Here is a 24,129-nt window from a genome sequence, read left to right on the forward strand (position 1 = left end):
CTTGTACTGGAAGTTCTAGCCAGAGCAGTTAGGCAAGGAAAAGAAATAAAATGCATCAAGTTGGGAAGGAAGAAATAAAACTATCTTTATTCGTAGATGACATGATCTAAGTATAGAAAATCTTAAGAATCCACACAAAAGTTATTAGAGCTAATAAATGAATTCAGAGAAGTTGCAGAATACAAAATCACACAAAATTCAGTTGTATTTCTATACACTACCAATGAACAATCTGAAAAGGAAATTAAGAAAATAATTGCATTTACAATAGCATCCAAAATAATAAAATACCTAGGAATGAATTTAACCAAGGAGGTGAAACACTTGTACCCTGATAACTACAAAACGTTGCTGAAAGAAATTAAAGGAGACCTAACTAAATGGAAAGACATCCTGTGATCAAGGGTTGAAAGACAATAGTGTTAAGACGTGACTGCTACTCAAGAAATCTAAAGATTCAACACAATCGCTATCAAAACCCCCAGAGGATATTTTGCAGAAATAGAAAAAAATCATCCTCAAGTTTATATGGAATATCAAGGGACTCCCAAATAGCCAAAACAATCTTGAAAAAGAAGAACAAAATTAGAGGCCTTACACTTCCCGATTTGAAAACTTGCTATAAAGTTACAGTAATCCAAACAGGGTGGTATTAGCATAAAGACAGATATATAGACCAAAAGACTAGAATAGAGAGCCCAGAAATAAACTCTCACATATAGGGTCAAAAGATTTTTGAAAAAGGTGCCAAGACCATTAAATGGAGAAAAAATAGACTTTTCAATGAATGGTGCTGGGACACTTGGTGGCCACATGCAAAAGAATAAAGTTGGATGACATAAACAAAAACTATCTCAAAATAGATCAATGACCTAAATGTAAGAGTTAAAACTACAAAACTCTTAGAAGAAATCATTAAGGGTAAATATTTTCGTCCTCTGCTTTGACAATGGTTTCTTAGATATGACACTAAAAGCATGAAAAACAAAAGAAAACATAGATAAGTTAGGTTTCATCAAAATTAAAAACTTTTGTGCATCAAAGAACATTATCAAAAAAGTGAAAGGACAACCTTATAATGGGAGAAAATATTTGCAAATCTTATTTCTGATAAAGGTCTAGCATCCAGAATATATAAGGAAATTTTATAATCCAAAAACAAACAAATAGAAGCAACCCAAATGGGCATAGGGCTTGACAGAAGATAGAGGACTCAAATTAATGGAGTATATACAAATGGCCAACAAGCACATAAGAAGTTGTTCAACATCATTAATAATTAGAGAAATGAAAACTACAAGTTACAACTTCTCACCCATTAGGATGGCTATAATTAAAACCGGAAAATAAGTGTTGACAAGAACGTTGAGAAATTGGAGCCCTCATACACTGCTGGTGGGGATTAAAATGGTGTAGCTGTTGTGGAAAACAGTTTAGTAGTTCTTCAAACAATTTGGCATAGAATTGCTGTATGGCCCAGCAATTCAATTCCTAGATATATATCCCAAAGAATTGAGAACAGGTACTCAAATATAGGTACACACAGATTGAGAGCAGCAGTGTTACCATAGTCAAAAAGTAGAAAAAACTGAAATGTCTGTCAAGGGATGAATGGATAAAAACGTATAAATAGATACAATGAAATGTTCAGTCACAAAAAAGAGTCAGGTACAGATAACATGCTCTGAGCAACTTCCTCTCTTCTACCCTGGGATGTGTCAGAAATTTCTTCTCTGGAAAGGGCAAAATAGAGACTCTTTTGCTGGGGAATACCATGCAAAATTCAGGACATGTGTACTTAACCAAAAACAGTGGGATTAAATGACCCTGTGCATACTGAATGCTACACACAGCAACTTCTCTGAAATCCCCTCCTCCCTTGTGGAAGGCTCCCAGAACATAGTTAGCCAGACTCTTAACCATCTGTATGTATCAGGATATACTTATCCATTCACATACTGAAGGGCATCTTGATTGCTTCCAAGTTTTGGCTGTTATCAAGAAAGCTGATATAAACATCTGTGTGTAGGCTTTTGTGTAAACATGTTTTCAATTCCTTTGGTTAAATACCAAGGAGCATAATGGCTGAATCATATGGTAACAGTATTTTTAGTTTTGTAAGAAACAGCCAAACTGTCTTCCAAATTGGCTGTACCATTTTGCATTCCCATTAGCAATGATGGATAGTTCCTGTTGCTCCACATCCTTGCCTGCATTTGGTACTGTCAGTGTCCCTGAGTTTGACCTTTCTAAAAGGTGTGCAGTGGTATCTCATTGTTTTAATTTGTGTATCCATGATGACATATGATGTGGAGCATATTTTCATATACTTATTTTCCATTTGTATATCTTCTTTGGTGAGGTGTCTGTTAAACTCTTTGGCCCGTTTTTAAAGTTTTTTTTCTTATTGTTGAATTTTAAGAGAGATTTGTATATTTTGGACAACAGTCCTTTATCGGATGTATCTTTAGCAAATGTTGTCTTCCAGTACATGGCTTGTCTTGTTATTCTCTTGACATTGCCTTTCACAGGGCAGACATTTTTAATTTTAATGAAGTCCAGCTTATCAATTTTTGCTTCATAGATCACGCCTTTAGTGTTGTATCTAAAAAGTCATCACCATACTGAAGGTCATCTAGATTTTCTCCTTTGTTATCTTCTAGGAGTTTTCTACTTTTGCTATTTACTTTTAGGTCTATAATCAATTTTGAGTTAATTTTTGTAAAGGATATAAGGTCTGTGTCTAGATTAGTTTTTTGCATGGGGATATCCTGTTGTTCCAGTACCATTTGTTGAAAAGACTATCTTTGCTCCTTTGTATTTGCTCCTTTGTCAAAGATTATTTGACTATATTGATGTGAGTCTATTTCTAGCCACTCTATTCTGTCCCACTCCTCTATGTGTCTATTCTTTCACCAATGTCACACTGTCCTGATTACATAGCTTCAGAGTAAGTCTTCAAGTTGGGTAGTGTCAGTCCTCCAACTTTGTTCTTCTTCCATGTTGTGTTGGCTATTCTGGGTCTTTTGCCTCTCCATGTAAACTTTAGAATCAGCTTGTCAGTATCTACAAAATAACTTGCTGGGATTTTGATTGGAGTTGCATTGATCTACAGGTCAATTTGGGAAGAACTGACATCTTGACAATATTGAGTCTTCCTATCCATGAACATGGAATATCTCTCCATTTATTTAGTTGTTTGATTTTGTTCATCAGAGTTTGTGGACATCAAAGTAGCCTTGGTGGCCAAAGATGGCCCTAAACAAAGAAATGCAGGTGTGGGCAGTTGGAGATTGGCCAGCAAGAGGTCATCTGGAGCAGGTGTGGGCAGGACACTAACAGCATCTGCCACAGGAAGAAAAACCTTGAAACAAAGCAAGAGAATGATCAATCCAACAGTTAGGAAAACTGGGTACTTCTGTTGGAGGTAGCTAGAAGGAAGAGGGCTATGATAGGAGGCTGTCCAGGGGGCTTCTAAGCACCTGGGGATGTTCTGTTTCTTGTCTTGGCTGGTGAGTATATGAGATTAATTCTTCCTTTACACTGCACATATATATATTACACATTCTTCTGTGAATGGTTTATATTTTACAATAAAGATTTATGAAAATAATGAAAGACGGTTTCTACTAAAGAACTTAGATACAGACCAAGTAAATATTAAGTTTTTATGGATCAATAAAAAAGCATATGTCTTCCTTGCCTGATTTTGGATGAAATTGAAAGAAATTCAGGAATCAGAGACTTGGAAATCAAAATATTACGTTTATTACTGATCAAGTTAATTGAAAAATGTAGCCTTAAAGCTGCAGCTGGTGCATTTGCTAATTCTTCCCTCCGGAATAGATCTTGCCGACTGTAATTGGCAGAGCTAGCCAAGCACAGAGCTCCTCTGTAGGGGTGAGAACAGACCAGAATGCAAGCTTTCTGCAAGTGAGCAGACCTAACGAAAGAATCCAGAAGTGGGGGAGCTGCAGTTCCTTCTCCTAGATGCTCCTACAGGATGAGTTACTTTTCTTTTCCTGGGAATGAGTGAATGAGGGTTATAGAGGGGCCAGGAGTGTTGATTTAGCTAAAGTTCCCTCTGTAAAGATCCACAGAAAGTGAGGAAAAAATTAGCCATCCAACAGTATAGATATAGTAATTTATGATAAAAGTGTCATTTCAAGTAAATGGATAATTCAATAAATTCAATAATTCCTGGCTAGCTTTTGAAAATATAGTTAAGTCCCACAACTTTTCATAAAGCCAGCTTATTTTCTATGTATATTATACTACAACAAAAAGTTTTTTACAAAAGCGTGTGTGATATGAGCTTGTTTTTATTAAAAAAATATACATATGTATTTGTTCATGTATATCTGGTAGGACATACACCAAAGTGTTAGCAGTTATTGTCTCTGGGTGATGGAAATACAAGTCATATTTACCTTTATTTATTTATTTATTTTTACAGTAAGCATGTCTTTTTAATCAGCTAAAAAGTAAAAATATTTTCCCATAAAAGTTATGTAGCTGATTTCTACTCTTTTATAGTCTGAATTAAACTAGTAGATAGAAACAATGTTTTTAAATTTGTAAAAACTATGTAGTTATATTTTAGATTCAGAAATGCTCAAAGCACAGGCATAGCTGGGAATACTTTTTTCTGATGCTACTTAAAATAAAGTTTCTTTAGTAGTATATAATAGCATACAGTTGGGAAGTTGCAATCATTCATTATTTATTATTCCATCTTGTACATGATATTATGGCATGTGGTTTAAGATTTTTCTGTTTCTTAGGTTAATTTATTCAAGTGAACAAATGTAACAAGGGCATCCAAACTAAAATTACCAGTGTTATCTTCAAAGAAGAAACAACTTTATTTTTTTTTATTTTTTTTATTTTTTGAGGAAGATTGCCTTGAGCTAACATCTGCTGCCAATCCTCTTTTTGCTGAGGAAGACTGGCCCTGAGCTAACATCCATGCCCATCTTCCTCTACTTTATATGTGGGACGCCTGCTACAGCATGGCTTGCCAAACGGTGCTGTGTCCGCACCTGGGATCCGAAGCGGCGAACCCCGGGCTGCTGAAGTGGAATGTTCGAACTTAACCGCTGCGCCACAGGGACAGACCCCTAGAAACAACTAACACTAACACCCTAACGCTTTATACTGTTCATTTATAACATTATTTATGTAGCAATTATTTTATTAGTGACCATGTTACAATGTGTTCCTATATGCTCAACTTACTAAATTTTCAGGTAAGGGAAGAAGAAGAAGTTTAGATAATTCAATATTCAAAGACATAATTTCTTTCTATGGTCTTTTACTTCATGAACATGGAAATTGTACCCTTTTCAATTCAGCAAAATACTAAATATTCTGTGTATGACTTTGTTAGATATTACTAAGTTCAATAAGATAGAAAATGTTATTTTGAAATGTGAGTTAACATTCCTACTAATTGAAAATATTGTTAAATACCAGAGCTCCTTCATTTTACATCATGAAAATAAAAATTCTAACAATGAAGTGGTTGCATTTATTAGATCCAGATCCTGTTTTGATTTTCAGGGAAAAGAATTCTTTATTAAATCATGGAAGTTTAACTGAAAGTTTAGTAAGTATAGCATGTAGGAATATGTTGTTACTTAGTCAATGATAAAATAATTATTATATAAGCCTTTCATTGTTATATCAGCAATGAAAGGGGTTGGGAGCTTTTTTCTTTTTTAAAAAATTTGGAGATAAATAACCTTGCCAATTTTTGTTTGGAGACCATTGTTACATTTGCTCATCAAAATAAGTATAGATAAACAAAAATTTTAAAAGAGATGGTAATACCCATACTACTCTACAAGTTTCTTGAGAATAGAATCTATTGTTTTCCCAAGAAGTACAGTCTTCGCATAAATATGTAGGAAATCTTACTTTGATAAAATGGAATTCGATGATTATAAACAAAAAGTTCTGTAGAATATGACATGTTATATGTTAACCATAAGTAAAGGAACGTTAAAACCTTGTTATAACACGGTTGTGCAGGTCCGTATCAAGGCAGCCCTCCACTGACACACTGAGGAGCTTATGCTGCACCAGCTTGGAATAGAGAGGGAGAGGCAGGATCAGGAAGGATGGGGAGGATAATGTGGAGTTGTCACTGAGACACTAAGGTATCTGTAGATGTCAAAAGTGCGATGGCTAAGGAGCTCTTAAGGTCTCCTCGTGATTTATTTCTTTTTCATCTTTATCCACTTCCTGCCATTGTTGTAAACCAACAGTATCTTTTTTTTCCTCAACAGGAGATATTCTTATCTTAGATTTTGCTGCAACTACTTACGTATAAGCTAAAATGTTAGAATTTGGTTTAGAATAAATTTTATCTTTCTGTCTCTTTGTTTAGGCATAATGTCCACCGCTTGGGATTTGTATGACTCTTTGAATGCCTTGGAGCTCTCCTCTCTACCCGCGAAATGGCCTGCAGCTGATTCACGTAGTAGAACAAACGTGGCTGCTAAACCTCGGGAGCAAAGAGCGCCAGGGAGCACTACCGAAAAAAGTCAGATTCCATTTATTTCAGCTTTTTTAAAATGCTATTTCCACATGACATTTTAAATCAGTTCTTTTTTATAGGTTACAGTATTTTATTTCTGGTGGAACATGAAAATACATCTTTTACTCAGGAACAGTGTTGTTACTCTTTCACATCGTCTTGGATGCTGAACTGAAAAGTTTATTTTTTCTTGGATACCCGTCAGGAGTTTCAAGGGTTCTTTCTCTGCTGCTTCTTCACTTGCCCTTAGGCTCTCTTTTATACATCTGGGTCCCATCATTTTCTGCCTCTCTTTCTTTCTGTAGACTAAATAATTTGTAAGAAAAATAATGTATGTTAGCTCTGCAACAACTTTAAATATATTAACAGTAGCTTTTAATAGGGGGCATTTTTACCTCCCCAGGGGACATCTGGCAATATATGGAGACATTTTTGTATCTTTTGCATAGATGCCAAGGATACTGCTAAAAATCCTTTGGTACCCAGAAAGCCCCACAACAAAGAATTATCTGGCTAAAATGTCAATACTGTCAAGTTGAGGATCCTGCGTTACAACTTTAGCTTTTAGTATGTTAAGTTTTAAGATTAAATGTTATGATTAAAATCAGTACAAGATTTTAACTTTCAAGTATACTTAGCAATGTGGAAGAATTTTTACAAAGTCCAATTATAAGAAGTTTGTCAAGTTCCACTTCTCATTGTTTTGTGATTATATAATTTTACTCTCCCTATTCTGAACTTTTGAGTTTTTTAAAATAAAGTGACATTACTACATTTAAGGGGTTGTCCTTATTTCAGAATAACTATAACCTGGCAAGTTTTTATAAAGTTTTGGCAAATTTTCGTAAATTAAACTGGAATATTTCTATTCTCACTGATTTTGACCCAAAGACAAATGTAATATTTAAAAATAATAAATCAGTAAATATTTTGAAATATCAAATTTAAACAGAATTGATAATTTTCAGAAAACAATTACTTTATTTATAACCAAATACATTTCCTTTGGAGACTTTAGAGCTATAGGACTTATCACCTTATAACCTGGGCTATCATTGTATCTTAAGTTTGATATTTAAAAGAAAATCTAAACTTTAGATAGGTCACCTATATTCTTTTATTTGTTTTTAAAAATTATATTTATAGTCATGTGGACTATAGCTGTGCTGTACTGAAAGTTGTTTATAATGAAGACCAGTTCATTTTCCCAGATAACAATGAATGGGAAGAAGGAATTACTAGTTATCACTACAGAAACATTACTCTTTGTTGTTTAAGTTTTAATGTCCATATAGTAGGTTTTCTTTTAGAAGCTAAAATGTTCCCACCAAAAATTGCTAGGAAAAATTCAGTCTTAGACTGAAAATTACATTGAGACTTCAAAAATTGATATATGTTATTAAGCCCACTGACCCACAAGAAAAGTGTGAGTGGAAGGTCCTAGAAGAAAAATAAGTCTCATTTGTGAGACTTTTATTTCATGTTGTTTGAGTGCAGTTTTAAAAGCAGAAAGAGATAATAAAAGCATATTCAATAACTATAATACAAAGTGAAAATATGCTTTATTTTAGTATTATGGCTAATTAAGGGGATGAGGAGATCAGAACTAGGAGAAGGGAGAAAATACAAAATGGAAAAAGACAGGCAACAGAGCTGAGTGGTCAGATTTATTGAGAATGTAAAGGAGATTCAGATAAACCTGGGACTAGATGACCTCTGAGCTCCCTTTTGACCCTGAGATTCTGTAATACAAACACAAGGAGAGAAAATTACTGCTGGCCCATATTTGGGTTAAGGTGTTTCTATTCCATTTAAATTTCGAATGTGCAGGTTATATTTTAAGCTTCTATTATCATATTTGAGGGGGGGAAAGGCCCATAATTTTCCATCTTTGAATGTGTGTAAGACCACATCTCAGTTCACAGAGAAAAATTATTTTCTCTTGTGAGCTATTTTTCTCCTTTGAAATGGTGCTTTAGATTTAAAAACAGTAATAGTTATTTTAAGCACAGGTTTATATTTACAGAAAAATTGGGCAGAGTGTATTGAGAGATTCATGTAATCCCCTCATAGCCCCCATTCCCGGTGTAGTTTCCTTTATTCCCAACATTTTGCATCTGTGTGGTACATTTGTTACAATTGATGAACCGATACTGATACATTATTATTAACTGAAATCCATAGTTGACGTTAGAGTTCATTCCTTGTGTTGCACAGTTCTGAGTTTTGATGAACACATAGCAACGTGTTTCTGCCGTTACAGTCTCATACAGTGTAGTTTCACTGACCTAAATCCTCTGTATTTCACCTATTCCTCTCTCCTCCGGTGCCCCTGACCACCACTGACCTTTTTATTGTCTCTACAGTTTTGCCTTTTCCAAAATGTCCTATAGTTGGAATCATACAATATGTAGCCTTTTCAGACCGGCTCCTTTCACTAAACAATATGCATTTAAACTTCCAACATGTCTGCTCATGACTAGACAGCTCATTTATTTTTATCACTAAATACTGTTAAATTGTATGGATGTACCATGGTTTGTTTATCTATTCATTTATTGAAGGATATCTTGGTTGCTTCTAGTTTTTGGTAATTATGAATAAAGCTGCTATAAACATTCATGTGTAGGTTTTTGTGTGGACATAACTTCTCACCTCATTTGGGTAAATACCTAGGAGTACAGTTACTGGATCATATAGTAAGAGCGTGCTTAGACTCAAACCACAAACTGTCTTGTGAAGTGGTTGTACCATTTTGCATTACCACCACCACCAAATGAGTGTTCCTCGTGCTCCTCCTTCTTGTCCATATTTGATATTGTTACTTTTTTTGACAGTTAGCTATTCTAATAGGTGTGTAGTGGTATCTTATTTTTGTTTTAATTTGCAATTCCCTAATGACATGTGATGTCGAACATATTTTCATATGCTTATTTGGCATCTGAATATCTTCTTTGGTGAGGTGTCTATTTGAATCTTTTGCCATGTTTATAATTGGGCTGTTTTCTTATTGTTGAGTTTTTTATGAATTCTGATAAATTAAGTGCTTTCTCAGATATGTGTTTTGCAAAATTTTCTTCTAATCTGGGGCTTATCTCTTCATTTTCTTAACAGTGTCTTTCGCAGACCAGAAATTTTTCATTTTAATAAAGTCCAATTTAAGAGTATTTTTCCTTTTTGGATTGTGCTTTGGTGGTATCTAAAAACTTATCACTAACCCTAAGGCCACCTGTATTTTCTCCTATGTTGTCTTCTAGAAATTTTATAGTTTTGCATTTTACATTTAGGTCTAAAGTACATTTCAGTTAATTTTTGTGAAAGGTATAAGTTCTGTGTCTAGATTAATTTTTTGAACATATAGATGTCCAATTGTCCATTTGTTGAAAAGACTCCATTGAATGTCCTTGCTCCTCTGTCAAATATCAGTTGGCTGTATTTGTGTGGGTCTATTTCTGTGCACTCTGTTCTGTTCCATTCACCAATTTGTCTGTCCTTTCACCAATACCACATTGTCTTGATTAACTGTAACTCTATAGTAATTCTTAAAATAGGGTAGTATCAGTCTGTTTTGTTCATCTTCAGCCTTGTTTTGGCTATTCTTGCTGTTTTTGCCTCTGCATATAAACTTTAGAATAAGTTTGTCAATATCTACAAAATAGCTCAGTGGGATTTTCATTGGGATTGCATTGAATCCATATATAAATTTTGGGAAGAATTGGCATCTTAGCAATATCGAGACTTTGTATTCATGAAAATTTATTTGTTTGGCTCTTCTTTGATTTCTTTCATTAGAGTTGTGTAGTTTCCTCATATAGATCCTGTACATGTTTTGCCTTAAGTGTTTAATACTTTAGTACTAATATAAATAGTATTATGGTTTTAATTTCAAATTTCAATTGTCCATTGCTGGTTTATAGGAAAGCCATTTACTTTTGTATGTTAATCTTATATCCTGTGACCTTGTTATAATTGCTTATTAGTTCTAGGAGATTTTTTTTTTTTGACAATTCTTTGGGATTTTCTACATAGACAAAGTTGTTTTTCTTCTTTCCAATTGTATAACTTTAATTTTTTTCTTACCTTATCGTATTAACTAGGACTTATAGTGCAATGTTGAATAGAAGTGGTGAGAGAGGATATCCTAGCCTGGTTCCTGATCTTCGGGGGAGTGTTTTCAGGTTTCCACCATTATGTGTGACGTTAGTTGTAGGTTTTTTGTAGATGTTCTTTATTAAGTTGAAGAAATTCCCGTCTATTCTTAGTTTGCTGAGGGTTTTTATTATGAATGGATGTTGTATTTTGTAAAATGATTTTTCTGAATCTAATGTGATTTTTCTTCTTTAGCCTGTTGATGTGATGGATTACATCAATTGATTTTCAAACGTTGCACTTGCCTTGCATACCTGAAATAAACCTCACTTGGTTGTGGTGTATAACTTTTTTAGTACATTATTGGATTTGATTTGCTAATATTTTGTTGAGGATTTTTACTTTTTTTTCATAAGAAATATTGTTTTGTAATTCTCCTTTCTTGTAATGTCTTCATCATACCAGCCTAATGAAATGAATTAGGAAGTGTTCCCTCTACTTACTTTCTGAGATTGTGTAAAGATCATATTTTTTTCTGTAAATGTTTGATATAATTCACCAGTGAAACTATCCGAGTCTGATGCTTTCTATTTTGGAATAAGTTGCCAAACTTGTGGGCATGGAGTTATTCACAGCATTTCCTTATTATTCTTTTGGCAAGTGGGCTCAGTAGTGATGAAACCTCTTCTCTTCCTCATACTGGCAATTATATGTTCTATTTTTTTGCTTAGTTAGCCTGCCTGATGATTATGAATTTTATTGATCTTTTCAAGGAAGCAAACATCTTTTAATTTCATTAATTTTTCTCTAATGATTTCCTGTTTTCAATCCCGTTGATTTCTGCTCTAATTTTTATTTTCTTTTGTTCTACTTGCTTTAGGCTTTTATTGCTCTTTTTGCTCTAGTGCCCTCAGATGGAAGCTTAGATTATTGGTTTTAGATCCTCCGTATTTTCTACTATATACATTCAATGCTATGAATTTCCTTGTAAGTACTATTTTTTTAATGCAGCTAACAAATTTTGATAAGTTGTTTTTAAATTTAGTTCAAAATATTTTTAATTTTTATTTGAGACTTCTTCTTTGATTTATTTGTTATTTATGTGTGTTTTGAAATTTCCATTTAATATTTTGGGATTATCCAGCTATCTTTCTGTTTTTGAATTCTAATTTAATTCCACTGTGGTCTAAGAACATGCTTTGTATGATTTCTATTCTTTTTAAATTTTTTGAAGTGTGTTTTGTGGCCCAGAATGTTACAACATGGAACGTTCCATGTATAAAGGAGGGTTAGAGTCTCCAGTGATAATGGTGGGTTTGCCTAATTCGCTATCCCTTTGCTTTTAATCCATCTTTGTCTTTATATTTAAATTGGGTTTCTTGTAGACAATATTGTTTCAAAATGTGGATTTTATTATTATTTAAGTATGGTAAGGCCAACAGATCAGGACACTATTGCCATTAGTTTGTTATCCTCACAGATGTCAAGAGGAGGGGGAATCCTATGCTGTGGGCTACACAGAGAAGCACCAGGGTTGGTCAGGAGGCAGAGGGAAGAAGGGTAAATCGTGGGCAAGAGCCTTTGTTGTGGTTTCTGTGGTAGAATGGGTGAGGCAGGGTAAGTAGTTTAGGACTGGCTAGTTTGAATAATGTCAGTGGGCTTTGGGGTGTAGGGACTGCTCTAGTTTTCTGGTATGTGGCATTGGGCTAATTATGTCAGGAGAATAGTGGCCCTGAGTGTGAGAACTCAATAAAAGAGGTGGTTGGAGGTGTAAGTTCTGGATTTGTTAGTTTGCTTATAAAAGGTGTACTGGCATGCAAGTCCTTTACTATCTCTAGGAATTGGCTGACACCGGGAGGGGCAGTCACTCCAGGATTAGCGAGGCCCAAAGATGTCAAAGTATCAAACACAGAAAGAATTGACATCTTTACTGAGTCTTCCAATCCCTGGACATGGTATATCTTCCCATTTAATTAGATCTTTGAGTCTTTTCATCAGCATTTTGTAGTCTTCGGCATTCAAGCCCTGTACATGTATTGTAAGATTTACACCTACACATTTCTTTTAGGTATTTTTGAGCAATTTTTCATGGTACTGTGTTTTTAGTTTTAGTGTTTACCTGTGCATTGCTAGTTAATAGAAATACAATTGGTTTTTGCATGTTTATCCTGTGACTGTGCTGAACTCACCTATTTGTTCTAAGTACTTTTGTAGATTCCTTAGGATTTTCTGCTTAGACAATCATGTCATCTGCAAATAGGGACAGGTTCATTTTTTCCTTTCTGATGTGTGGCTGTTATTTCTTTTCTTGCCTTATTGCACCAGCTAGAACTTCCAGCACTGTGCTGAATAAGAGTGGTGAGAGCAGACATCTTTGCCTTGTTCTTGATTGTGAGAAAGCGTTGTGTTTCACCATTAAGTATAACATTAGCTATAGATTCTTTGTAGATTTTTTTTATCAAATTGAGAAATATCTACTCTATTTTTATTTTTCTGGGAGGTTTTATCATGAATGAGTGTTGAATTTTATCAAATGATTTTTGTACACTGATTGATATAATCATGTGATTTTTCATTATCCTGTATATAAGGTGAATTACATTGATTCTTTTGAATACCAAAGCAGTTTTTTAATCACTGGAATAACTCTCAATTGGTTGTGGTATATAATAATGCTTTTATATATTGCTGAATTCCAGTTGCTAATATTTTATTAAGAATTTTTGTGTCTGTATTCATGAGGGATATTGGTCTGTATCTTTCTTTTTTTTTTAAATTTTTTTGTCTAGTTTTGGGATACTAACTTTGTAAATTGAATTAGGAAATTATCCTCCTGCTTCTATTTTCTGGAAGAGATTGTGTAGAATTGGTGTTAATTCTTCTTTAAATGTCTGGTAGAACTCTCCAGTGAAACCATCTGTGCCTGGGGCTTTCTTTTTTGGGAGTTTTTACAATTGCAAATTCAATTGCCTTAAATTTCAAATTATATTGGATGAGTTGTAGTAGTTTGTGTTTTTTGAGTAATTGGTTCATTTCATCGAAGTTGACAAGTTTATGTATGCAGAGTTGTTTGTATTGTTCCTCTATTGTCCCTTTGATGTCTGCATGGTCTGCAGTAGCTCCTGTTTCATTTCTGAATTTGGTAATTTGTGTCTTCTCTCTTTTTTCTTTGTCTGTTTTGCTGGAGGTTTGTCAATTTTATTGAGCTTCTCAATGCACCAGCTATCTGTTTCACTATTTTTCTCTAGTTTTCTGTTTCCAGTTTCATTGATTTCTGTTCACATATTTTCTATTTCCTTCCTTCTGATAGCTTTTTGTTTATTTTGCTTTTCTTTTTTAAGTTCTTGAGGTGGGAGCTTAGATTATTGATTTAAGACTTTTCCTCTTTCCAAACGTATAAGATTAGTGCTATAAATTTCCCTCTCAGGACTGCTTTAACTGTGTGTCACAAATGTTAACATATTTTTATTTTCATTAAATTAAATATTTTCAAAATTTTTCCTTGAAACTTCCTCTTTGATCCATAGATTATTTAGAGGTATTTTTTAGATTTATGCATTTGGATATTTTCCATCGTTGATTTCTAGTTTATTCCATTGTGGTTGGAAAACACGTTCTGATTTCTCTTCTTTTAAATGTGCTAAGGTTTTTCATATGACCTAGGATATGGTCTATCATGGTATATGTTCCAAGGGCACTTGAGAAGAATACGTATTCTGCTGTCATTGGATGAAGTGTTATACAAATGCCAATTACATCTTTTTGGTTGGTGGTGTTGTTGAGTTCTTCTGTATCCTTGCTGATTGTCTGTCTAGTTATTATAGCAAATTTTGGATTTGTCTGTTTCTCCTTTCAGTTCTACCAGTTTTTGCTTTGTGTATTTTGCAGCCTTATTTTTTTGCTGCATAAACCTTTAGGATTGCTACGTCTTCTTGGTGCAGTCATTACATAAAGCTGCTGTATGGTAATTTTCTTTAATCTGAAGCCTACTTTGTATGATTTTGATGTAGTAGCTCCTCCTTAACTTTGATTGATGTTTGCCTAATATATCTTTTTCCATCCTTTTACTTCAAACTTATCTATATTGTATATTTAAAAATCAAAAAGTTCCTTGTAGACATCACATATTTGGGTCATTTTTAAAATCCAATTCTGCCAATCTCTGTCTTTAAATTGAAATATTTAGACCATTTATATCTAGTGGAATTATTGATATATTAAGGTTCAAGTCTGCCATTATTTATTTTCTGTTCTCTCTGGTTTTGTTTCTCTTTTATTTTTTTCCTTCTGGTAACTCAAACAATCTTTTTACAATTCCATTTTAATTTAAAGGTTTTTGAGTGTCTCTCTTTGTGTAGCCTTTTTAGTGGCGCTGTACATATTGCACTATACATACATAACCGATTGAAATCCACTGGTTTTGACATTTTACCAGTTCAAGTTAAGTATAAAAACCTTACCTTCCTTTATGTCCTTTTACCCTCCCCTATTTATAATAGTTTGCCTTAAATATTTTCTCTAAATATTTCAAGGGAATATTTATCTATTTAGAACTAATTCAGACCGTTTTATAATCTTTCTACCAACCACTGAACACAATTAAGAAAACTCAAGAGAAGAAGGAAAGTGTATTGTATTTACCCATATTTTTACCCATTGTTCTGTTTTCCTTTCTGGTGTTCCAAAATTCCTTCTTTTTAGCATTTCCTTTCTGCTTATAAAAGTTCCTTTAGCCATTCTTAGGGGAGATCTGCTGGCAATAAATTCTCTTAGTATTCCTTCATCTGAGAATACCTTAATTTCTCCTTTATTCCTATAGGATATTTTCAGTGGGCATAAAATTCTGGGTCAAAAGTTATTTTCTTTCAGCACTCAGAAAATATGTGCCAATTTCTTCTTGCCTCCATGTTTTCTGAAGAGAAATTTGCTGTAGGTGTCATTTTTCTCTCACTGCTTTCTAGATTCTTTTCTTTGTCTCCAGTTTTCAGAAGTTTGAGTATGTTGTGTCTTGGTGTGGATTTCTTTGGGTTTATCCTCCTTGTAATTCATTCAGTTTCTTGAATCTGTATGTAATTCGTCTTTGCCAAAATTTTGGTAATTTCAGCTATTATTTTTTCAAGTACTTTTTCAGTCCCATCCTCTTTCTCCCCTCCTTCTGGGATGCCGATGACATGAATATTAGTTCTTTTGTTATAGTCCCACAGGTCACTGAGGCTCTGGTCATTTTTCTTTCAATTTTTCAGATTGGGTAATTTCTATTCTCTTTTCAACTTCACTGATTCTTTCTTCTTTTCCTTCCATTCTGCTCTTGAGCCCATCTATTGAATTTTATAATTTTGATTATTATATTTTTTACTTCTAAAGTTTCTATTTGGTTCTTCTATTGATTTGCTAAGACTTTTTATTTCTTTTATGATGCTTTCTTTTATTGCATTTGTTTCAAGTGTGTTAAAAAATACTTGTTGAAACATTTTCATGATGGCTGCTTTAGACTGTCAGATAATTCAAACATCTCTGTCATCTCAGTGTTGGTGTCTATTGATTCTCTTTTTTTTCATTCAAGTTGAGATTTTCTTGATTCTTGGTATGGTGAATGACCTTTAATTGAAACCTGGAAATTTGGGGCATTATGTTATGACAGTCTGGATCTTCTTTAAATCTTCCTTTTTTAGCAAGGTTTGCTTGACACTATTCTGGAATGGGAGAGTGGAGTTGGAGTAGAAGTCCATGTTCTCTACTTTGCCTCCAATGACATTCAGGGAAGTTACTGCTGGGCGTGGACAGGTAGGGAGCTCTGGCTTCCACTGATACTTCCGTGGTTGGGAGGGGTGGAAATTCCTCATTACCACTCTACAACAGGCCTCCCTTGACCTCATGGAGTGGGAGTCAGCCACGTTACTGTTGAGCAGATGTAAGTTCTCACTGTCTACCAGTCCAGGTCTGGTTATTTAGTGGGGAGAAGGAAGAGTACCTTGTTACTGCCAGGTGGGTGTGGAATTCCATGTTCTCCAACTGATCTCTACTGATACTGCAGGAGGAGCAGCATAGTCGTTGTGTTTGTAGGGATAAAAGTCCTGGCCCCCTACTAAGCCTTCCCTGAGACCACATCTGCTGAAGGCTGGGAGGTTGGGATGTCTTGTTACAGCCTGGCAAGGGTGGAAGTCGAGGCTTCCCACTTGGCCTTTGTGGCATGAGTATTTTTTCTGTGATTTTTGTCTGGAGTAGAGTGGTTGTAATCTAAAAGTTTTCTTTCTCACAAGGCTGTCCTTTTCCTAGTCTTTTGTCTAGAGAACAGAGGCTTCTGTTGAAGCTTCTTTTGGCCAACACCCATTTGTGTTTCCAGGTTGCTGGCTTCTTCAGCTCCATGTCTGGAATATATCTGGCAATAAGAAAACCCAGGGAACTCACCACTGTCGTTCCTTGGGTCCTGAGGACTCTAGTTGCTCTGCCTTCTTCTCCCAAAGACTTTTAAAGGTTTCCCAGTATTTGTTTTATATATAATGTCCAAGGCTTTTAATTGTATTTAGCAGGAGAAATAGTGAAAAGTGTGTCTATGCCATCTTCACAGAAGCAGGACTCCCCTTCATTTGGTTTTTAAAATAGGAGTTTACTAAGTGGTGTGGTAGGCAGGTGGATAGTTCCAAAAATATGCACACATATAGAACTTATGAATATTTTACCTTACATGGCAATGAGACTTTCTACATGTGATTACATTAAGGATCTTCAAAAGAGGAGATTATCCTGAATTATGTGGGTGGGCCCAGTGCAATCACATGGGTACTTAAAAGTAGAGGACCCTCCCATCTATGGTCAGAGAGAGATGTGACGATGGAAGAAGGTCAGAGGAATACAGTGTTGCTGTCTTTGAAGATGGAGGAAGGGGTGTGAGTGGCCTCTAGAAACTGGAAAATACAAGGAAATGAATTCTCCTCTAGAGCCTCCAGAAAAGAAGAAAACTCTACTAACTTCCTGGTTTCAGCCTAGTGAGACCTGTGTCAGAGCTCTAACCTACAGAACTCTAAGATAATAAATTTGTGTGGTTTTGATTCACTAAGTTTTTGGTAATTTGTTATAGCATCAGGAAAAAATTAACACAGTAGTGTAGCATTCTTATGAAGCAATAATCGAATCAGACCTTTATCTGAAGACTGATAATCTTATTTCAATTTGAATAAAAATGTATAGAGCTACAAATTACCTCATGAGGTTATTGTTGCTTATCTTGTGAAAAACAGTACCTTTTTGAGTGGTCGAGAATTCCAAAATGAGGTAATATATGTATATCTTGCATGTACTTGGTACATGAAAGATGCTCAATAAATGTCTATTGAAGTTGTTGAATACTGGAGGGAAACAAATAGCAATGACAATATGTCATATTTAAGACATTTAGAATGTATGAATCATCTAATATTATTTGGACTGTTTATCATTGCATCGTTTGTATTTTACAGATAGTGAGGCTAGTTCACTAATGGACATAGAAAACGTGATTCTAGCTAGAATTCATGACGATGAAGAAGACCGCTCAGAGGCAATCCTGAAATCTGACAAGTTTCACCAGGACCTATTTTTTATGGAACGAGTTCTAATGGAAAATATATTTCAGCCCAAACTGGCAGCTTATCGTCAGCTTCCTGTTTTAAAAGGTATTTAAAGAAATAGTCACGTTTAAACAGACTCAAATAACTTGAAAAATTGAATGATGTTATTAATTATTTCTAAACATAATCTCCAGACTGGATTATCACTTATCAAAAGACGTGTTCATGCAGCTTTCAGGACCAAACGTGTGACTGGCAGCAGAGTCCAGACCAGGAGCCCACAGAGAGAGGCAGTCCCTTACAGTCAGGAATTCATATGCATCTACAGCTCTTCCCTCTCCCTTGGCCCTGCCCTGAATTATTCTCATATTCAAACTCCCTTTTCATTGCCTTCGACACTTTCCAGGTTCTGGCTTTTCTTGCTTCTCTCTAATTTTATGGCAGGAGCATTCTTCCTGTTCTCATTGCTGCAAATCCCATCTCATATGTTCACAGAATATTTCAAAGGATTTTAGGAATTATCTAATTCAACCTTTCAATTTCTGAATGACAGTTATAGAAACTGTCTAAGGTTACATAGCCTGTGACAAAGGTAGACATTCAACCTGGGTCTTTTGATCTCCTTCCAGTTCTCTGTCCACACTGCCATCCTGGCATACTGAAGTATCCTAAACACAGGTTTGAGCATGGCATTTAACTGCAAAAAACCCTTTGCCTAGAGTAATTACGAAGTTCAGAGTGAATCATTCAAAGATACATTCAATCTGGCCACAGACCACTTTATCTCATTTTATTGCTTCAGAGACCCTACAAATGGCCACATTAGACTTACCTGATAAGGCCCAGACAAAACCTAAGCTTTCCAGCCTTAGTACCTTAGTCAGAATATGCTTGACAGTCCACCCTGTTCCCATCCCATCTTTGCCTATTGCATGGCCAGCTTTCAAGTGTGGATTAGATAAACTCCTTCATGAAGTCTTTCTTGATCCTGCAAGTCAAAATTGATCTTCTATATGCCTACATCAAAAAACTAAGGTTACAAAATAGCGCATGACAAACGTTTGTAAACCTTTTTGCTTACATACCTCCAAGAGTATTGAACAATTGTGTTCCTTCTCTCATAGTAGGTCAATATTTAAAAATTGTTATCATTTCTATTAACTTTTCAACCTGTGTTTAAAGAGTTATAAGATTGAAATTTACAAAGTACTGTAAATTATGACACTTTAAAAACAAAACTGTTGGTTGGTCATTTCTTTAAATGTATCTAAAAAATAGATATACCATGGGAAATTTTTTAATGAGGTAAGATTCACATACAATGAAATACATATGTTTTAACTGTATACTTTGATACATTTTGAAAATGTATGACCCCCATGTAACTAATACCCTAATCAAGATAGAGAATATATCCATCAACCCCAAAAGTAGCCTTGTGCTATTTTCCAGTTAAACTTTACGCCCCTTAGACAGGCATTAACCTGATTTTTCTCACCATCGATGAGCTGTTTTGGCATATCATGTAAGTAGGTTCATATAGTAAGGATTCTTTTGTATTTGGCTTCTTTTACTTAGTAATGTTTTTGAGATTCATCTAGGTTGATCTGTATATAAGTGGTTTGGGTTTTTTTCTGAGTGTCGTTCTGTTTTGTGAGTGTACCATAGTGATTTGTATATTCATTCACACAATCATGGACACCTAGACTGTTTTCATTTTGGGGCCATTATGAATAAAGCTGCTATGATCATTTTTGTATGTCTTTTTGTGGACATATGTTTTAATTTCTCTTGGGTAAATACCTAGAAATGGAATTATTGGGTCATTGGGTAGATGTATGTTTAACTTTTTTAGAAACTGCCAAATATCTTTCCAAAGTACTTGTACCACCCTACAATTCCATAAACAATGTATAAGACTACCAGTTGCTCCACATTCTTGATGATATTGATGTTGGCGATCTTTTTTATGTTGTCCTGAAGACAAATTATGTTGAGTACTTATTCATGTGCTTTTTTTTGGTCATTTGTTTATCTTCTTTTGTGTAATGTTTGGTCAAGTCCTTTGCCTGTTTTAAAATTGAGTTATCATTTTTTAAAATCGAGTTTTAGGAGGTTGTTTTTATATATTCTGGATACAAGCTCTTTAAAAGATACATGTATTGCAACTATTTTCTCTAAGTCTATGGCTTGCTAATATATTTGTCTTTTGTTGAGCAGAAGTTTTTAATTTTGATGAAGTCTTATCTATCAGTTTTTTCTTTGGTGGTTAATGCTTTCCATGTCCTCTCTAAGAAATCTTGGCCTGCCCCAAGGTTGCAGATATCTTTGTCTTGTTCCTGAACTTAGGGTGAAAGCATTCAATATTTCATTGTTATAATATTAGGTATTTTTTTTATAGATGCCTTTATTGGTTTAAGAAAATTTCCCTCTTTTTATATTTTGCTAGACATTTTTAAAGATAAATGGGTCTTGAATTTTGTCCAAAACTTTTTCTACATTTATTAAAATAATCATATAAATTTTTTCCTTTAATCTGCTAATGTGGCCAATTACATAGCTTGATTTTAAAATGTTAAAACAAACTGAATTCCTGTGGTTAAACCTCACTCAGTTATGATATATTATCCTTTTTATATATTGATGAGTTAAATTTTATAATACTCTAAGAATTTTTGCAACTGTGTTCATGAAGCATAGTTTTCTGTAATTTTCTTTTCCTGTAAAGTCCTTGATGATGTTATGATGGACTTATAAAATGAGCTTTGGAAGTCTTCTCTCATTTTCTGTTTTCCAAAAACCTTTGTGTGTTATGTCTTCTTTAATTGTTTGATATAATTTATCTGTGGAAACCATCTGAGACTGAATTTTCTTTATAAGAAGTTTTCAAATTGCAAATTTAATTTCTTTGACAGGTAGAAGGTTATTCAGATATTCTGTTTCTACCTACATTAGTTTTGGTAATTTGTGAGGAATTTACCTATTTTGCCTGTGTTGTTGATATTATTTGCATAAAGTTGTTCATAGTATCCTCTCCTTAAATTCGACCTTTTAATATCTGTAGGATTTATAAGTGATATCTCCTGTTTCATTTTTAATATTGGTCATTTGTGACTTTTCTTTTTTATTAGTCTAGTCGGGCGTTTGTCAATTGTATTAATCCTTTCAAAAAACAGTATCTGGCTTTCTTGGGACTGGCCCCGTGGCCGAGTGGTTAGGTTCACGGGCTCTGCTGCAGGTGGCCCAGTGTTTCGTTGGTTCGAATCCTGGGCGTGGACATGGCACCGCTCATCAAACCACACTGAGGCAGCATCCCACATGCCACAACTAGAAGGACCCACAACGAAGAATATACAGCTATGTACTAGGGGGCTTTGGGGAGAAAAAGGAAAAATAAAATCTTAAAAAAAAAAAACAGTATCTGGCTTTCTTAATTTTCTCAATTTTTTGTCTGTTTTTAAAGAACTTCAATTATTTTCACTTTTATGTTCATGTTTTTCTTCTCTATTGTGTTTAATTTACTCTTTCTGCCTTCTCAAGATAGAAAGTTGGATCATTGACTTCACGTCTTTTTTCTTGTCTAAGATAGGTATTTAATACTCTAAGTTTCTTTGTGAGTACTGTGTTAGCTGCATCCCATATATTTTGATATCTTGTGTTTTTATTATTATTCAGTTCAAAATAACTTTTAGTTTCCCAGGTGGGTTTTTCTTTGGCCTCTAGGTTAGTTAGAAGTATGTTGTTTAATTTCCAAGTTTTTAGCAATTTTTAGCTATATTTTCTCATTGAATCCTCATTTAACACTGGTATGGTAGTCAGAGAACGTGTTCTGTATGATTTCTATCCTTTGAAATTTATTGATATTTGTTTTATAGCTCAGCATATGTGAATGTTCCATACTCAAGAAGAGTGTGTATTCTGCAGTTATTGGTATGGCATTCTTTAAATATTAATTATGTCAAATTAGTTGATAGTATTTTTCAAATCTTTTATCTTATAGAGTTTTTATTGACCTGTTCTATCAATTAATGAGAGAGTATTGTTAAAATCTTTAATAATGATTATGGATTTGTTTATATTTTGTTTAGGTTTATTAATTTTGCTGTATATATTTGAAAGCTTTGTTATCAGTTTCATCCAAACTCAAAATTGTCCTGTCTTCTGGAGGCTACCCTTTTTTAAAGTCATTATTTACTCTTTCATCATTAGGAAATGCTCTTATTTATTCTGGTAATACACTTTGTCTTGAAGTCTAATTTCTGTAATATTAATATAGCCACACCAACTTCCTTATCCTTATTATTTGTGTGGTATATATTTTTCCTTCATTTTACTTATAGCATTTTTGTCTTCATATTTAAAAAGTGTTTGTTGTAAACAATGTATAGTTTGGTCTTGATTGTTTTGCTCCATCTAACAATCTCTGCTTTTTGAACTCTTATCTTTGCCTCCTCAACTCAGCTAGACTCATGCATTTTACTTGGGCTACTCACTTGGCTGCACTGTGATCAGGAAATTTTCCCCAGGCTGGAAGTGAGGGTGGACATGGGGTTGACAGCTGTGCAATGCCTATTGTTCAATGCCTGAAAACAGTTACTTCTAATCCAGTTTTATATTTATTTATGGTAGGAGGGCAAGTCTAATACAGTTGATCCATAATGAGTGGAAGCCTACTATGGCAGTTTGGAACCCGTCACTGATCATTTTAATAAGATGAAGTAGTGGTTCTGCTTTTAGTTATGATGTAGATAATTATGAGACTACAGGGTGAGGAGCTGAACTATAGCAGAGTGTGGTGGTTTTGCTTATTTGATGACACGTAGATAAGAGTTCAGAGAGGCTAAGGTGATTGGAATTTGTGGGCTAGAGAATCAGATAGGAGGGAGCTATGCAGAGAAAAAACCTGCATAAATATACCATTGAGCCTTTGGCTGAAACATAAGCTGTGCATGTTAGGCTAAAATCCAGAAAGTAAGCAAAGAAAAACCACCAGGGAGCTATAAGATGAACAATTCTTAGAGTTCACACAGGACTGGGAGATGTTTGAGTTTTGACTGGCCAGAGGGAGAGACCTTGTGCACAGCTAGTGTGCTCAGTAGACATCCAGAAGGGCCATACCTTAACAGAAGGGCTAGACTAACCCTAGAGTAAATACTAGTTTAGACCCCCACCTCCACCAAACAACCCTTTAGAGAAAGCCTCAAAAAATCAAGCTACTCTGAAAGTAAGTTAACTGCTTGCCAAAACAAACTTCATCACTGTATAAAGGAAGAAAACGCAATCTAGATGTTTACAATATACAGCATCCAATAAAAAATTACCAGCCACATGAAGAAGCAGGAAAATGTGAGCCATAACTATGAGGAAAATGAGTCAATAGAAACAGATTAAAAGGTGGCCGAGATGGTGGAAAAGCAGACAAGGACTTTTAAAAAGCTATTATACCCAGTATAGCCAACACAACACAGAAGAACAAAGCCAGAGGACTGACGCTACCTGATTGCGAGAGGTGCTATAAGGCTCCAGTAGTCAACACACTGTAGTACTGGGGAAAGAGTAGACACATCCATCAATGGAATAGAACAGAGAGCCCACCCAGAAATAGATCCACATAAATATAGTCAGTTGATCTTTGAGAAAAGAGGAAAGGCAATACAATGGAGAAAAGATAGTCTTTTCAACAAATGGTACTGGAACAATTAGACATTTACATATAAACTAAAGAACCTAGACACAGACCTTACACCCTTCACAAAAATTAACTCAAAATGGATCGTAGACCTCAACATAAAATGCAAAACTATAAAACTCTTAGAAGACAACACAGGAAAAAGTCTAGATCACGTTGGGTATGTTGGTGACTTTTTAGATATAACACCAAGGCATGATCCATTGACAGAAATAATTGATAAGCTGGACTTTATTAAAATTTAAAACTTCTCCCATGTGAAG

At 34.6% G+C, this 24,129-nt stretch overlaps 1 protein-coding gene across 3 annotated transcripts in view; it reads left to right on the top strand.

Annotated features, from left to right (window-relative positions):
- DNAI4 (dynein axonemal intermediate chain 4) overlaps nucleotides 1-24,129 on the top strand; it is an 86,996-nt gene that overhangs the window by 39,058 nt on the left and 23,809 nt on the right. For all 3 annotated transcript variants that reach the window (XM_023641911.2, XM_070268872.1, XM_070268871.1), the window contains exons 7-8: nucleotides 6,392-6,547; nucleotides 18,088-18,282. In XM_023641911.2, the coding sequence (XP_023497679.1) occupies nucleotides 6,392-6,547; nucleotides 18,088-18,282 (351 nt within the window). The remainder of the gene's footprint in view (nucleotides 1-6,391; nucleotides 6,548-18,087; nucleotides 18,283-24,129) is intronic.

The sequence above is a fragment of the Equus caballus genome, chromosome 5 (assembly GCF_041296265.1).
Source record: "Equus caballus isolate H_3958 breed thoroughbred chromosome 5, TB-T2T, whole genome shotgun sequence".
NCBI lineage: Eukaryota > Metazoa > Chordata > Mammalia > Perissodactyla > Equidae > Equus > Equus caballus.